This window comes from Hylobates moloch, unplaced genomic scaffold (assembly GCF_009828535.3).
Source record: "Hylobates moloch isolate HMO894 unplaced genomic scaffold, HMol_V3 SCAFFOLD_16, whole genome shotgun sequence".
Classification (NCBI taxonomy): Eukaryota; Metazoa; Chordata; class Mammalia; order Primates; family Hylobatidae; genus Hylobates; species Hylobates moloch.
In genome coordinates this window covers 11,261,497-11,279,154 of record NW_026652291.1, presented here as the reverse complement: position 1 = coordinate 11,279,154, position 17,658 = coordinate 11,261,497, and the positions used below count along the sequence as shown (strand labels likewise).

Genomic DNA, 17,658 nt, shown 5'->3' with positions numbered 1-17,658 from the left:
AGGACTGGAATAGAGACCTCTTACCTACTCCTGAGTGCATTTCTTTGTAAATAATGTAACATTGTATCCTATGAGTTTTTTGTTTATTTTAGCATGAGATCTTAGTATACGGATTCTTTGGAAATGTTGGAAAAACTAAACAGTAAAAATTTGGGTTAGTGAGCCACATCTTAGAATAATTTTTACTCTTCAAAAATTGTTTATGCTGAATATATAACTAATATTTTTATAGGTTCAAGTGAAATTATTTACTTTTATGAATCTGAATATAAACTTCAGGACACATCGTTTTTGAGCATTTATTTGTAGTGAGGGAAATTTCCTTATTAATGTCATAAATAAATTAGCATACATGGTGAGAAAAGAGAGAATTCTTATTTTTTTTCTTTTTTTCTAGAAATCATTGCCAGATGTCACGAGGAATCTTTTAATTAAGTGATTTGATGACTTAGTATGAATTAGTATAGTTTTAGTTCTAATGAAATGTGAATTCTTCTTTCATTAACTGATATAACCAGAAATACATAGAGTTGAACATGCATTTAAATCTAAACACACACACACACACACACACACACACACACACACACACACACACACTCTTGTTTCTACCAGACAGTTCCTTCCTTACTATTTAATATTTAAGTATAGAAGTTTAGGCAATAGAGTTAACTTGTCAAAATAATAAACATGAGAGGGTTAATTACTTTTCCAGAATAATTCATTAATTCAAGAGACAATATAAGCTAACCCTATACAGGTGTGACAGTGATGTAATGAAATTAATGGATTATTAGTCTATAGTGGATTATTCTGGAGTACAGCTCTTATTTTCAGTATGCTGCATATAGTGAAGCCAGTCTGTCCCATGGAAATTCTGTAGTATAATGAGACATTAGTATGGAAAACTCCCAGGAAGCTCCACAAAACTTTTGGATAAAAATTGAATAGTTTCATCAGTTTCATAATATGAGAAGTAACTTTATTTAAAAAGAGAGTATTTCATGGCATGCATTATGAATTTTTCATAAATTTCAGCAGAAAAAGCTTCCACTAAGTTTTGTTTGTCATGGATAGCTTTGGGCATATTCATATCCAAATGTACTTTATTTTGGCCATTAGGGTTACTCTTGTCGAATAAGTTTTAGAAGTACTGCCCTCTATCAGAGACAGAACCCTGGGTTAGATTGACCATTGTTTTGATTGGAATAATTTGTTTCAAACTAGTGTATTCCAAAAGACAAATAGTAAATTGAGAGAATATTGTCAGAGCAGATATAAAATTTCTACAGAAGGGAACTAAGGATTATTAGGCCACATGATGGCTTGTCTCATTCATATATAGCTAAAAGACTTTTTAAAACTTCAAAAGCTACATTATGTTTCTGAAAATTCAGAAAAGATTGGCACTGGGAGTTACTAGAAATTAGTTAGATTATATGCATTTGGTATTTGAAATATGCCTGTAGACTTGGTCTTCTTAAGGTTAAAAACTTTCAAAAGTTAAAATGGACCCTGGCATGATTGTATAAAGATTGATTGAAAGTACAATGTAGAATTGGGCAGAACTTTAGTTTTCTGAATTAGTCTTCCCCCTAGTGCAGAAGTCTCCTATTTGAACCTCCATCTGCAAAATAAGTTGCTGAGAAATGATTGCTTGTTTTAATTTAATTACTTTAGAATAATTTTAAAAACTTTCCTTATAGACTGTATTAGAGTTGGACAGAATGGAAATGTCTATGGATGCTGTAAGTATACTCTCTTTACCTTATTGTGTTGGTCCATTTTCATGCTGCCGAAAAAGACATACCCAAGACTGGGCAATTTACAAAAGAAAGAGGTTTAATTGAACTCACAGTTCCACGTGGCTGGGGAGGCCTTACAATCGTGACAGAAGGCAAGGAGGAGCAAGTCACATCTTACATGGATGGCAGCAGGCAAAGAGAGAGCTTTTGCAGGGAAAATCCCCCTTACAATACCATCAGATCTTGAGAGACTCATTCACTATCATGAGAAGAGCATGGGAAAGACCCACCCCCATAACTTAGTCATCTCCCACCGGTCCCTTCCACAACATGTGGGAATTAGGGGAGCTACAAGATGAAATTTGGATGGGGACATAGAGTCAAACCATATCATTTATATTGAAAGGAATATTTTAAACTTGGCAGAAACTCATCACTAATGTTTCACAATTTAATTTTAAACTTTAAACAGTTTCAGAAAAAGTTTTATGAGAAAGATTTGTTGGATCAAGAGAAAGAAAGAGAAGAACTACTTCTTTTGGAAATGGTATGTTGTTTTCGCATGCACACACATATACTCTTTTCTGATTAATAACTGTTTTTTTATTAAACTTAATCATTTCTTTCCATTTCACCATTTCACATTACTCTTTTTTCTTCTTAAATGATAGTCCAGTTTTTTGAAATCTGTTCTTTTATGAACTAGAAAGAAAACTATATTTGAGAGCCTTTAAAAAAACTACTTTGCTGAAGTATAATTGACAACTACATATATTTAAAGTGTACTATTTAATGAGTTTTGACATATTGATGAAACCATCACCACAATGAAAATATGAAACATTTCTATTCCTTTAAAGATTTCTGCCCCTTTGTAATCCATGTCTTCTACTCTAGTCCCCAACAACCAATGATCTAGTTTCTGGCACTGTAGATTAGCTTGCATTTCCATAATTTATATAAATGAAATCATATATTAGGTATTAATACTATTTTTGGTCCTGCATCTTTCTACCAACATAATTACTTTGAGATTCATCCATATTGTTGTATGCATCAAGAAGCCATTCCTTTTTATTTCTGAGTAGTAGTCTATATTTTGGATATATCACAATTTGCTTATCCATTCACCTCTTTATGAACATTTGGCTTACTTCTAATTTAGGGATATTACAAATATAGTGGCTTTGAACATTAGTGAAGAAGTCCTTGGGTAGACATGTTTTCATTTCTCTTGGGTAAATACCTAGGAATAGAATGGCTGGATTATATGGCATGCTTAACTTAAAAGTAAAATAAAGCTAAATTAAAAAAAAATGCCTGGGTGTGGTGGCTCATGCCTGTAATCCTAGCACTTTTGGGAGGCTGAGGCAGACGGATCACGAGGTCAGGAGATTAAGACCATCCTGGCTAACATGGTGAAACCCCGTCTCTACCAAAAAATACAAAAAATTAGACAGGCATGGTGGCAGGTGCCTGTAGTCCCAGCTACTCAGGAGGCTGAGGCAGGAGAATGGTGCAAACCTGCGAGGCGGAGCTTGCAGTGAGCCGAGGTCGTGCCACTGCACACCAGCCTGGGTGACAGAGTGAGACTCTGTCCCCCAAAAAAACCTGTTTTAAAGTGGTTGTACCATTTTACATCTACACTGTCTATGCTGGAAAGCTTTAGTTACCAGCCATACTATTGGGTATGTAATGGTATCTCATTTTTTTTTTAAATCTCTTTCTCTATTCCTGATGCCTAAAGACGTCAAGCATCTTGTCTTTGCTTACTGGCCATCTTTATCTCTTATTTGATAAAGTTTGTTTTCAGAATTTTAAGTGGATTGTTTATTATTATTGAGAGGTAAGAGCTTTTAATCCATTCTGAATGCAATTTATCTGACAGATATACATATTATGAATATTTTCTTGGAGTCTGAGGCTTATCTATTCATTTATTAATGGTGTCTTTTGAACAACAGAAATATTTAATTTTGATGAAGCCCAGTTTATCAATTCTTTCTTTGACAATTCTTTTTTGTTCCAAGAATCCTTTGTCTATCCCAAGATCATAGACTTTTTCCTCTATTTTCTTTTAAAAATTTTCGTTTTAGATTTTACATTTAGGTTTATGATTCATTTCAAGTACATTTTTATATATGTTTATTTTTTTCCATAGGGAGTATTCATTTGTTCCAGCACCATTTGTTAAAAAGCCTTCTTTTCCCCATTGAATTGTCTTAGCATCCTTAAGAAATATTAGTTGTACACATATGTGTCTATTTTTTTCTTTTTCTTTTTTAATTTTTTTATTATTATACTTTAGGTTTTAGGGTACATGTGCACAATGTGCAGGTTTGTTACATATGTATCCATGTGCCATGTTGGTTTGCTGCACCCATTAACTCGTCATTTAGCATTAGGTATATCTCCTAATGCTGTTCCCTCCCCACTCCCCCGACCCCACAACAGTCCCTGGAGTGTGATGTTCCCCTGCCTGTGTCCATGAGTTCTCATTGTTCAGTTCCTTTTTTTTTGTCCTTGTGATATTTACTGAGAATGATGGTTTCATTTCATCCATGTCCCCCAAAGGACATCACTCATCTTTTTATGGCTGCATTGCCACATTTTCTTAATCCAGTCGATCGTTGTTGGACATTTGGGTTGCTTCCAACTCTTTGCTATTGTGAATAGTGCTGCAGTAAACATACGTGTGCATGTGTCTTTATAGCAGCATGATTTATCGTCCTTTGGGTATATACCCAGTAATGGGATGGCTGGGTCAAATGGTATTTCTAGTTCTAGATCCCTGAGGAATCGCCACACTGACTTCCACAATGGTTGAACTAGTTTACAGTCCCACCAACAGTGTAAAAGTGTTCCTATTTCTCCACATCCTCTCCAGCACCTGTTGTTTCCTGACTTTTTAATGATGGCCATTCTAACTGGTGTGAGATGGTATCTCACTGTGGTTTTGATTTGCATTTCTCTGATGGCCAGTGATGATGAGCATTTTTTCATGTGTTTTTTGGCTGCATAAATGTCTTCTTTTGAGAAGTGTCTGTTCATGCCCTTTGCCCACTTTTTGATGGGGTTGTTTGTTTTTTTCTTGTAAATTTGTTTGAGTTCATTGTGGATTCTGGATATTAGCCCTTTGTCAGATAAGTAGGTTGCGAAAATTTTCTCCCATTTTGTAGGTTGCCTGTTCACTCTAATGGTAGTTTCTTTTGCTGTGCAGAAGCTCTTTAGTTTAATTAGATCCCATTTGTCAATTTTGGCTTTTGTTGCCATTGCTTTTGGTGTTTTAAACATGAAGTCCTTGCCCATGCCTATGTCCTGAATGGTATTGCCTAGGTTTTCTTCTAGGGTTTTTATGGTTTTAGGTCTAACATGTAAGTCTTTAATCCATCTTGAATTAATTTTTGTATAAGGTGTAAGGAAGGGATCCAGTTTCAGCTTTCTACATATGGCTAGCCAGTTTTCCCAGCACCATTTATTAAATAGGGAATCCTTTCCCCATTTCTTGTTTTTGTCAGGTTTGTCAAAGATCAGATAGTTGTAGATATGTGGCATTATTTCTGAGGGCTCTGTTCTGTTCCATTGATCTATGTCTCTGTTTTGGTACCAGTACCATGCTGTTTTGGTTACTGTAGCCTTGTAGTGTAGTTTGAAGTCAGGTAGCGTGATGCCTCCAGCTTTGTTCTTTTGGCTTAGGATTGACTTGGCGATGTGGGCTCTTTTTTGGTTCCATATGAACTTTAAAGTAGTTTTTTCCAATTCTGTGAAGAAAGTCATTGGTAGCTTGATGGGGATGGCATTGAATCTGTAAATTACCTTGGGCAGTATGGCCATTTTCACGATATTGATTCTTCCAACCCATGAGCATGGGATGTTCTTCCATTTGTTTGTATCCTCTTTTATTTCATTGAGCAGTGGTTTGTAGTTCTCCTTGAAGAGGTCCTTCACATCCCTTGTAAGTTGGATTCCTAGGTATTTTATTCTCTTTGAAGCAATTGTGAATGGGAGTTCACTCATGATTTGGCTCTCTGTTTGTCTGTGATTGGTGTACAAGAATGCTTGTGATTTTTGTACATTGATTTTGTATCCTGAGACTTTGCTGAAGTTGCTAGGAGTGGTGAGAGAGGGCATCCCTGTCTTGTGCCAGTTTTCAAAGGGAATGCTTCCAGTCTTTGCCCATTCAGTATGATACTGGCTGTGGGTTTGTCATAGATAGCTCTTATTATTTTGAGATACGTCCCATCAGTACCTAATTTATTGAGAGTTTTTAGCAAGAAGGGTTGTTGAATTTTGTCAAAGGCCTTTTCTGCATCTATTGAGATAATCATGTGGTTTTTGTCTTTGGTTCTGTTTATATGCTGGGTTACACTTATTGATTTGCGTATGTTGAACCAGCCTTGCATCCCAGGGATGAAGCCCACTTGATCATGGTGTATAAGCTTTTTGATGTGCTGCTGGATTAGGTTTGCCAGTATTTTATTGAGGATTTTTGCATCAATGTTCATCAAGGATATTGGTCTGAAATTCTCTTTTTTGGTTGTGTCTCTGCCAGGCTTTGGTATCAGGATGATGCTGGCCTCATAAAATGTGTTAGGGAGGATTCCCTCTTTTTCTATCGATTGGAATAGTTTCAGAAGGAATGGTACCAGCTCCTCCTTGTACCTCTGGTAGAATTCGGCTGTGAATCCATCAGGTCCTGGACTCTTTTTGGTCGGTAAGCTATTGATTATTGCCACAATTTCAGAGCCTGTTATTGGTCTATTCAGAGATTCAACTTCTTCCTGGTTTAGTCTTGGGAGGGTGTATTTGTCGAGGAATTTATCCATTTCTTCTAGATTTTCAGTTTATTTGCATAGAGGTGTTTGTAGTATTCTCTGATGGTAGATTGTATTTCTGTGGGATCGGTGGTGATATCCCCTTTTTCATTTTTTATTGCATCTATTTGATTCTTCTCTCTTTTCTTCTTTATTAGTCTTGCTAGCAGTCTATCAATTTTGTTGATCTTTTCAAAAAACCAGCTCCTGGATTCATTAATTTTTTGAAGGGTTTTTTGCGTCTCTATTTCCTTCAGTTCTGCTCTGATATTAGTTATTTCTAGCCTTCTGCTAGCTTTTGAATGTGTTTGCTCTTGCTTTTCTAGTTCTTTTAATTGTGATGTTAGGGTGTCAATTTTGGATCTTTCCTGCTTTCTCTTGTGGGCATTTAGTGCTATAAATTTCCCTCTACACACTGCTTTGAATGTGTCCCAGAGATTCTGGTATGTTGTGTCTTTGTTCTCTTTGGTTTCAAAGAACATCTTTATTTCTGCCTTCATTTCATTATGTACTCAGTAGTCATTCAGGAGCAGGTTGTTCAGTTTCCATGTAGTTGAGCGGTTTTGAGTGAGTTTCTTAATCCTGAGTTCTAGTTTGATTGCACTGTGGTCTGAGAGACAGTTTGTTATAATTTCTGTTCTTTTACATTTGCTGAGGAGAGCTTTACTTCCAACTATGTGGTCAGTTTTGGAATAGGTGTGGTGTGGTGCTGAAAAAATTGTATATTCTGTTGATTTGGGGTGGAGAGTTCTGTAGATGTCTATTAGGTCCACTTTGTGCATAGCTGAGTTCAATTCCTTGATATCCTTGTTAACTTTCTGTCTCGTTGATATGTCTAATGTTGAGAGTGGGGTGTTAAAGTCTCCCATTATTATTGTGTGGGAGTTCAAGTCTCTTTGTAGGTCACTAAGGACTTGCTTTATGAATCTGGGTGCTCCCGTGTTGGGTGCATATATATTTAGGATAGTTAGTTCTTCTTGTTGAATTGATCCCTTTACCATTATGTAATGGCCTTCTTTGTCTCTTTTAATCTTTGTTGGTTTAAAGTCTATTTTATCAGAGACCAGGATTGCAACCCCTGCCTTTTTTTGTTTTCCATTTGCTTGATAGATCTTCCTCCATCCCTTTATTTTGAGTCTATGTGTGTCTCTGCACGTGAGATGGGTTTCCTGAATACAGCACACTGATGGGTCTTGACTCCTTATCCAATTTGCCAGTCTGTGTCTTTTAATTGGAGCATTTAGGCCATTTACATTTAAAGTTAATATTGTTATATGTGAATCTGATCCTGTCATTATGATGTTAGTTGGTTATTTTGCTCGTTAGTTGATGCAGTTTCTTCCTAGCCCTGATGGTCTTTACAATTTGGCATGTTTTTGCCGTGGCTGGTACTGGTTGTTCCTTTCCATGTTTAGTGCTTCCTTCAGGAGCTCTTTTAGGGCAGGCCTGGTGGTGACAAAATCACTCAGCATTTGCTTCTCTGTAAAGTATTTTATTTCTCCTTCACTTATGAAGCTTAGTTTGGCTGGATATGAAATTCTGGGTTGAAAATTCTTTTCTTTAAGAATGTTGAATATCGGCCCCCACTCTCTTCTGGCTTGTAGAGTTTCTGCCAAGAGATCAGCTGTTAGTCTGATGGGCTTCCCTTTGTAGGTAACCTGACCTTTCTCTCTGGTCGCCCTTAACATTTTTTCCTTCATTTCAACTTTGGTGAATCTGACAATTATGTGTCTTGGAGTTGCTCTTCTCGAGGAATATCTTTGTGGCATTCTCTGTATTTCCTGAATCTGAATGTTGGCCTGCCTTGCTAGATTGGGGAAGTTCTCCTGGATAATATCTTGTAGAGTGTTTTCCAACTTGGTTCCATTCTCCCCGTCACTTTCAGGTACACCAATCAGACGTAGGTTTGGTCTTTTCACATAGTCCCATATTTCCTGGAGGCTTTATTCATTTCTTTTTATTCTTTTTTCCCTAAACTTCCCTTCTTGCTTCATTTCATTCATTTCATCTTCCATCACTTATACCCTTTCTTCCAGTTGATCGCATCGGCTACCGAGGCTTCTGCAATCTTCGCGTAGTTCTCAAAACTTGGCTTTCAGCTCCATCAGCTCCTTTAAGCCCTTCTCTTCATTGGTTATTCTAGTTATCCATTCGTCTAGTTTTTTTTCAAAGTTTTTAACTTCTTTGCTATTGTTTTGAATTTCCTCCCGTAGCTCAGAGTAGTTTGATCGTCTGAAGCCTTCTTCTCTCAACTCGTCAAAGTCATTCTCCATCCAGCTTTGTTCTATTGCTGGTGAGGAACTGCGTTCCTTTGGAGGAGGAGAGGTGCTCTGCTTTTTAGAGTTTCCAGTTTTTCTGCTCTGTTTTTTCCCCATCTTTGTGGTTTTATCTACTTTTGGTCTTTGATGATGGTGATGTACAGATGGGTTTTTGGTGTGGATGTCTTTTCTGTTTGTTAGTTTTCCTTCTACCAGACAGGACCCTCAGCTGCAGGTCTGCTGGAGTTTGCTAGAGGTCCACTCCAGACCCTGTTTGGCTGGGTGTCAGCAGCGGTGGCTGCCGAACAGCGGAATTTTCGTGAGACCGCAAATTCAGCTGTCTGATATTTCCTCTGGAAGTTTTGTCTCAGAGGAGTACCTGGCCGAGTGAGGTGTCATTCTGTCCCTACTGGGGGGTGCCTCCCAGTTAGGCTGCTCGGGGGTCAGGGACCCACTTTAGGAGGCAGTTTGCCCGTTCTCAGATCTCCAGCTGCATGCTGGGAGAACCACTACTCTCTTCAAAGCTGTCAGACAGGGACATTTAAGTCTGCAGAGGTTCCTGCTCACTTTTTGTTTGTCTGTGCCCTGCCCCCAGAGGTGGAGCCTACAGAGGCAGGCAGGCCTCCTTGAGCTGTGGTGGGCTCCACCCAGTTCTAGCTTCCTGGCTGCTTTGTTTACCTAAGCAAGCCTGGGCAATGGCGGGCGCCCCTCCCCCAGCCTGGCTGCCGCCTTGCAGTTTGATCTCAGACTGCTGTGCTAGCAATCAGCGAGACTCCATGGGCATAGGACCCTCTGAGCCAGGTTCGGGACACAATCTCCTGGTGTGCCGTTTTCCAAGCCCGTTGGAAAAGCGCAGTATTAGGGTGGGACTGACCCAATTTTCCAGGTGCCGTCTGTTACCCCTTTCTTTGACTAGGAAAGGGAACTCCCTGATCCCTTGTGCTTCCTGAGTGAGGCAATGCCTCGCCCTGCTTTGGCTCGCGCACAGTGCGCTGCACCGACTGTCCTGCACCCACTGTTTGGCACTCCCTAGTGAGATGAACCCGGTACGTCAAATGGAAATGCAGAAATCACCCGTCTTCTGTGTTGCTCACGCTGGGAGCTGTAGACTGGAGCTGTTCCTATTCGGCCATCTTGGCTCCACCCCATATGTGTCTATTACTTGACTTCCTATTATTCTGTTCCACTTATTTATAAGTTTATCTTTTAAGCAATACCAAACTGTCTTGATCACTGTAACTTTATAGTGTTTTTGAAATTTGGTTAGGTAAGTTTTCCATCTTTGTTCCTTCTTAAGATTGCTTTGGCCAGTCTAGGGCCTTTGCATTTTGATATGAAGTCTAGAATTTATTTCTAGCTATTTTATGTTTTTGGCATTATTATAAATGGAAGTATACATTTTTTTATTTCACTTTCCAGTTTTTTGTTGCTGAAGTATAAGAATACTGTTGATTTTTATATATTAACTTTGTATCTTATAAACTTTCTAAATTTGTTTATTTGTTCTAGAAATTGTTTTTTAGATTTTCTAAAACTAAAATTTTATATGTAAGCGATCATATCTTCTTTAAATACAGCAATATTACTTCTTTCTATTCAATATTTGTGCCTTTTGTTTCTTTCTCTTGACTTATTGCAAGGTGCAGGACCTCCCGTAAAATTAAAGTGGTACAAATATGCATCCTTGTCTTTTTACTGATCTTAGGGGGAAACAGTTCAGTCTTTCGTTATCAGGTATGATGGTAGATATAGGTTTTATGTAGATTCCCTTTATCAGATTGAGGAAGTTACCTCTTACTCCTAGTTTGCTGAGAGTTTTTGTGAATGGTTGTTGCATTTTGTTATATCTAGAAATGATATTTGATTTTTCTCCTTCATTCTGCTAATACACTGAATTACACTGATTTTTCAAATGGTAAACCAATGTTGTCTTTTGGAGATAAACCCTATTTGGCAATGGTTTATTATCATTTTTCTCCATTGGATTCTTGGCTAATGTTTTTGTTAAGGGATTTTGCATCTGTGTTCATAGATTCATAGTGAAATTGGCCTATAATTCCCCTTTTTGTCATTTTTGGGATCAGATTTGGTATTAATGTTATTCTGGCCTCATAAAACAAGATGGATGGTATTCCCACCTTCTCTATTTTCTGACCAGGTTTGTATAAATTGGTTTTATTTTTGCCTTGAGTGTTTTATAGAATTCACTACTGAAGTTATCTAAGCCTAGAGTTTTCATTTTGGAAAGTATTTTGATAATTGATTCTATTTCCTTAGTAGACATTAGATAATGTAGATCTTTTATTTCTTCTGTTGCCAGTTTTGGTAAGTTGCTTCCCTTCCACCCCAGTTTACATGTTATTTAAACTGACAAATCTGTTGGCATGAAGTTATTTATAATATTCTATTATCCTTTTAATTATGGTGTTAATCTATGGTGATAACCATTTTATTCTTGTGTTAGTGATTTCCTCTCTCCTGTCTTTGGAAATTTTTTTGCTTGTTTCTCTAGAGATTTTAATATCCATACCTAACCTTTTACAGTCTACATATTGTTATTATTATATCATGTCACTCAACAATAATACAACTCTGTTTACTCCCTCCACACCCATTCTTCATGTTACAGTTGTCATATGAATTATATCTGCATTGAAGACCCCACCAGACAGTGTTGTAATTTTGCTTTGTCATATGTATCTTGAAGAATACACTCTTAGTATAAACTTTTACATTTACTGAGATCTTTACCATTTCCAGTGCTCTTCATTCATTGCTTAAGATCTAAATTTCCCTCTGGTATTTTTTTCCTTAAGATAAAAGAATTTTCTTTAGCAAATCTTGAAGTGCAGGTCTTCTGGTGACAACTTCTCTTATTTTTTCTTTATCTAAAATGTCTTATGTTTACCTTCATTCCTGAAGGATATTTTCAATCGGTATAGAAGTCTGGGTTGATAGCCTTTTCCTTACTGCATTCTAATAATGCGTTTCTGTCTGTCTTCTGGCCACCATAACATCTGATAAAATAGCTACTCTCATTTGAATTGTTGGTGCTTCTGTATGAAGCATTGTTTTTCTCTGGACACTTTAAATATTTTTGTCCATTAGCTTTTGTTTTTAGCAGCTTGCTTTTGGTGCGTCTAGGCAATATTTACTTGAAATTTATCCAGTTTGGATTTAGTCATCTTACTGAATCTGTAAATGTATATCATTCCCCAAATTTGGGAAGATTTGGTCATTGTTTATTTAAATACATATTCTCTTCCAATTTTTCTCTCTCTTATTTCTGGGTCACCAGTTGCACATATATTAGATCTTTTATTATTGTCCATAGGCCTACAAGGCTTTGTTTTTTCTCAATTTTAAAAAAAACTCTGTGCTACTCAGTGTGAATAATTTCTCTTGATGTATCTTCAGTGTTACCAACCCTTTCCCTGTCATCTCCATTGAGCCGCTGAGCCTATCCAGTGAATTTTTTATTTCCAATATTATATTTTTCAGTTCTAAAATTTCCATTTGGTTCTTTTAGTATTTTCTATTTCTGTGCCAAGAATTTGTGTGACTAAAGTGGAAATTTTATTATTTCAGCAGCCTTTCAAAGCAAGATTAGAATTCAGGATTGCCAGTGGGAGAAGCTGTAGGGAAGACTCTAAAAAATTTTAGGACCAAATGACCCAGCCCAAGACAAAAACAGACAATAGAAAGAGAACCACAGATAATCCTGATACTGGAATTAGTAGACAAGGACCTCAAGATAACTGTGATTAATATGATCAAGATAATAGAGGCAAACATGTAGAAAATTGATAACTCTGTTAATCCCACCCAATGAAAATTTTCAGTTTTATGCTTTATTTCTGTTTTAGAATTTCCATTTTTTTAATATAGTCTACTTCTATGTGGAAATTCTTTATCTTATTTTCTCCATATTTTTCCTTAATTTACATGTGCATTTGAAAAGAATGTTTATTCTCCACTTGTTAACTGTAGTATTCTAGCATGTCAGTTATACCAAGTTTGTTCAGAACTTGCTGTGTTTATTGATTTTCTTGCCTATTTGTTCTGTTGGCATAAGGGCCTCCTGTGTTTTGGTAACGTTTTGTTTCATGATATTGGAGCTAGTTATACAAGTGCGTCTATTTTGGGAAAATTCATTGAGTTATGAATTTGTATACCTATAATTTGTGTACTTTCTTTATACATATATATATATTTGAGATGGAGTCTCACTCTGTCGCCCAGGCTGGAGTGCAGTGGCATGGTCCCGGCTCACTGCAACCTCCACCTCCCGGGTTGAAGTGATTCTCCTGCCTCAGCCTCCTGAGTAGCTGGGATTACAGGTGTGCATCACCATGCCTGGCTAATTTTTTTATGATTTTAGTAGAGATGGGGTTTCACCATGTTGGCTGGGCTGGTCTCAAACTCCTGATCTCAGATGACTCACCCATCTCGGCCTCTCAAAGTGCTGGGATTACTGGCATGAGCCACTGTGCCCAGCCTCTCTATGTATATTATACTTAAATAAAGCATTTAAAAATATCCAAGACCATTTTCTTTTCTCTCAATCTTTTTAAAGAAAGATATTATTTAGCCATTTACCAATCTGAAATTGAAATGACCAAAGTAATGGATATTTTGCTAATGCGATTTAGGAAATACTGTCTAGAAAATGAAGGGTCATTATTACAATGATACCAAACTCATTGTTTTAGCTTGACAAACCCTCAAGGGCATAATTCTGTAGATATGAAAAGAGCACAAATCTGAAAGAACCCTGAATTCTTTAGACAGTAACATTGGAAAAAAATACTTCTTTTAGGCATTTTTATGAACTTTACTTGAATCTCTAATGCTTAATTTCTCAGAACAATTTTCTAAACCTACTTCAGTTGTACCTTTAATGCAAGATACTGTCTTAATAACAGGAACAGTTAGAGAAAGAAAAGCAACAGAATGATGGAAGGCCCATGAATGATAAAATGTTTGAAAAGAAACGTAAGTAGTTTTTCTATGTCTTCACCACTTAATTACATAATTAATGTTGCATCCTGGTATTCTAAAAGACCATGCTGAATTTTTTATTTGATATGGAAAATTGCTTTACTTTCTTTCATTTTTGAAAAGTTGTTTTTGAAAATTGGCCACTTAATGTGGTACAGATGTTAAGAATACATGAATGAAAGGCAGGAACCAGAGTGGACGTTCAGATCCTTCAAAAGAAAAGCTTCAAGTCTGATAACAGCTGTAAGATTGTGAAATTGATCACTGAATAACAAAGATTGAAATATGTAAATATTACCAAGTAAGAATATTTGGAAAAGAAAGCTGCTTAGCTAGGGATAGTGATTCATATTGTCTGAGTTGTCTTGTGTATTTATGGAGATTAATAAGGACTTAGAGGAAATTATAGAACTTAAAGCAGAATTTATTTTAGGTAGAGACACTAAGACACCAACGCAAAGTCTGCCCAAGAACATCCCCATTTCTGTTCCTGGACCCTCTTCTGTCACCCCATCGACAAGTAAGAAACAACTTCTTTTTATATCTTTTTGTAATTTTTCTTCCTTGTATAAAAATTGCTGGCAAAGTCACTCTATTAGATGAGATACAGTAGGATAATAGATCTCATTCTAAAGCACTTTTCACCTTCTATCATTAGTTGTTTTGGTAGTTTTTAATTGGTAGTAAGTGTAAGATACTTTAGTGAGCTCAAATTAAGGAAAAAAGGCTAAAGCCATCTGTGTTTTACTGAAAATGATGGTAGTTGGGGAGGGAATGGGGGTTGGAGCAGCTGAGGATAAACTGAATACATTTTCTTTTTTTTGCTTATTACTCTAGGTAAAGAAATCAAGAAATCCAAATTGATTCGAAGCCAGTCTTTTAATAATCAAGCTTTTCATGCAAAATATGGCAACTTAGAGAAATGTGCTAGGTATGATCTGTCAGCTCTTCAATTTTTAACATAATTTTTATCTTTATTCACATCTTCATATATATGAGTTTACATTTTATAAAAATCAGAATTAATTTTGAGGTTTTTTTATAGGCCAATAGTTTGTGAGTTTTCTTCTGTAGGGATTGTTATATTTAAAAATAAGAGACCTCAAACAATTTTCACAAAAATAGGTATTCTGGCATTCTAGGAAGAATACTGACATGATACTATTTAATAATATCATAGAATCCATATATTATTTCATGAGGGAGATAGTAGTATATCACATATGCCACTTAACTTTTAATACCTGTGAGTATGCTCCGTTTGCTAAATGTATATAGACATCCCTTTGCTACTAATATTGTTTCTGTCTATAAAGAAGCCATTGGCATGTTCATATGATAAAGTGATCACGACGGAGTTAGCCTGACAATAGATGAATGTCTGTTTTCCCCTTTAGCCCAGGAGACAAAATTACAAGCAGTTAAGATTAGGAGAGAATCAATATAAATTAAATTACCATGATTTTTTATATGTGCTGTACAAACTGCTGTATGTCAATTGACAAGCAAAATAATTTTAAGAAAACAAATATCTTTAAAACTATTCCTTTGTCTATCAAGATAAATTACATGTTTCAGGAAAAAGTATTTTTCTTTTATTAAAGATAGCTTCTTACAGAATTTCAGCTGTGTTTTTAGGCATTATCAGTAGATCCATCAAGAGTACCTGGCCAATAGAGTGATCTCAAGATGGAAAAAAAGAGATTATAACTAAAGATAAGTTTTACTTCCAAGAAAATTTTACCCATCTTAGCTGCCTTGCTTGAACCTCAAAAGAAAAACTGTAATTCTGATGAAGCAAAAGTTTAAGAAAATGCTTTCAAGTTATAGACGACGTAAGTGTTGTGAGGCATGAATATAAAAAAAAAATGAGAAATAAAAGCAACAAACGTTTCATAAGTAGGAGAAAGCATTAAAAAGAAGATTAAAACAGCGCAAGTGTTAGATGACTGAGATTGTAAGAAGTGTGTTTTTGTATTTTAAACTAAATCATGTTGTTTTCTAGTAAAAGTTCTACAACAGGATATACAACTTCTGTCTCAGGGTTAGGAAAGACTTCTGTGCTTTCACTAACTGGTAAGTAGCAATCTAAGTTCTTCAAAAAGTTGCTAAATTTAACAAAATATTATTTTCCTTAAATGACCTATTTCTTTAGTACTAGATACAGTGTTTTCTTAAATCTATATCTTTTATCAGATCCCTAAGAAATTAAACTTTTGTCTAGCAATTGAGAAAATATTTGACTAAACTATTTTGTCTTCACTATGTCAAGACTCAGAGTTTAGTACTTTTAAAATAGAAAAAGAACAAAAGTGATAGGATATGTTTTACCATACTGGGAAGGCTTACTGAGGCACAGACAAAAAGGTTTTGCAATGATTTTTAAGGAAGTTAAAAACAACAGGACTTCACTGTAAATCTAGACGAACAGCTAAACATTTACAATATTATGTATTTGGAAGTTTGTGGCAGGGGTCAGCATATTTCCCTGAAGGGCCAGAAGGTAAACATGCAGGCTTTGTTGGCCAAATTGGTCTGTCACAGTTTTTGAACTCTGCTGTTACTGAGTAAAAGCAGCCATAGACAGTACATAATGAATAGATATGGCGGTGTTCCAATAAAACCTTATCTACAAAAACAGGCAGTGGGCAAGATTTGACCCACAGACTAATTGGCTGGCCTCTGGCTTATATAATAGAGCATAGAATTATACTATAAATAATGTAGACTATATTGTTAAAATTACTAGTGGCTAAATGTGTGTTTTTAACTTTATACTTTGGAAATACTGGTTGAAAATTTTACTATTGATCTATGGTAATTGTTTTAGATGTAAATAGTAGTGAATCTGCTCAAAGATCTGTAATTTTTAGAGCTTAGTTACATTTTCTTTTTAGGTTTCATTTTGAGTATTCTGTCTTCTTTTTCTTTTTCTTTTTAATTCTTATGAGGAATGTATATACTCTGGCTGTTCTGTAAACTGTTTCATTTGCTGGAAGAGAAAATCTTTCTAGCATTAAAGCATTGACATTCACATACAGTATATAGAGTGGTTCTGCAAGGTAGACTATGATTATCACAAGAAATAATTTGATAACAGAAAGTTGATTAACTAAAATTTTCCCCATATCTTGGACTGTAAATAATAAAACTATTGATTACTTTCAGCTCAGTAAAGCTGTGAATTCTTTAGGAGGTACTAAGGAACATTCAGAGTTTAAGAACTTTGTTTAAAATATAGAGTGCCTTTAAAAATTTAAGTGTACAAAATCGGTTTGAATTAGCTTTGAGCTAATAGATGATTATAGATGTTCATAAGGGGTTCTTCAGATTTGGATGAATCTCACCTGTCCTCTTGGTACTTCTTCACTTAGCTGTAATGAGCATATTTATTCATGATCTTGTAACATTTTTTGTCAAGAAATTTCTTTGTCTAAATCATTAAGAATATTGATTCAGAAGTGGTTTTTAAAAGTTTTAATTAAGTGCATTAATTTATTTAGTTTTAACTTTGCTAGTTTTTAAGTGACCTTAAGAACCAAGAGAGTAGATATGGTCCACAGATTGTAAAACTTACATCCAAAGTCTTAAGTTATGTATTTTATGAGGTGTATTTGTGTGTTCTCATGCTGTTAATAAAGACATACCCAAGACTGGGTAATTTATAAAGGAAAGAGGTTTAATTGACTCACAGTTCCACATGGCTGGGGAGGCCTCACAATCATGGCAGAAGGCAAAGGGAAAGCAAGACGTGTCTTACATGGCAGCAAGCAAGAGGGTGTATGTAGGGGAACTGCCCTTTTATAAAACCACCAGATCTCGTGAGACTTATTCACTATC

At 35.9% G+C, this 17,658-nt stretch overlaps 1 protein-coding gene across 3 annotated transcripts in view; it reads left to right on the top strand.

Annotated features, from left to right (window-relative positions):
• PPP4R4 (protein phosphatase 4 regulatory subunit 4) overlaps nt 1-17,658 on the top strand; it is a 119,733-nt gene that overhangs the window by 88,711 nt on the left and 13,364 nt on the right. For 2 of the 3 annotated variants that reach the window (XM_032180044.2, XM_058429715.1), the window contains exons 18-23: nt 1,707-1,748; nt 2,218-2,292; nt 13,743-13,812; nt 14,252-14,338; nt 14,656-14,749; nt 15,824-15,894. In XM_032180044.2, coding sequence (XP_032035935.1) covers nt 1,707-1,748; nt 2,218-2,292; nt 13,743-13,812; nt 14,252-14,338; nt 14,656-14,749; nt 15,824-15,894 — 439 coding nt within the window. The remainder of the gene's footprint in view (nt 1-1,706; nt 1,749-2,217; nt 2,293-13,742; nt 13,813-14,251; nt 14,339-14,655; nt 14,750-15,823; nt 15,895-17,658) is intronic. The other variant, XM_032180045.2, reaches the window with a different exon arrangement.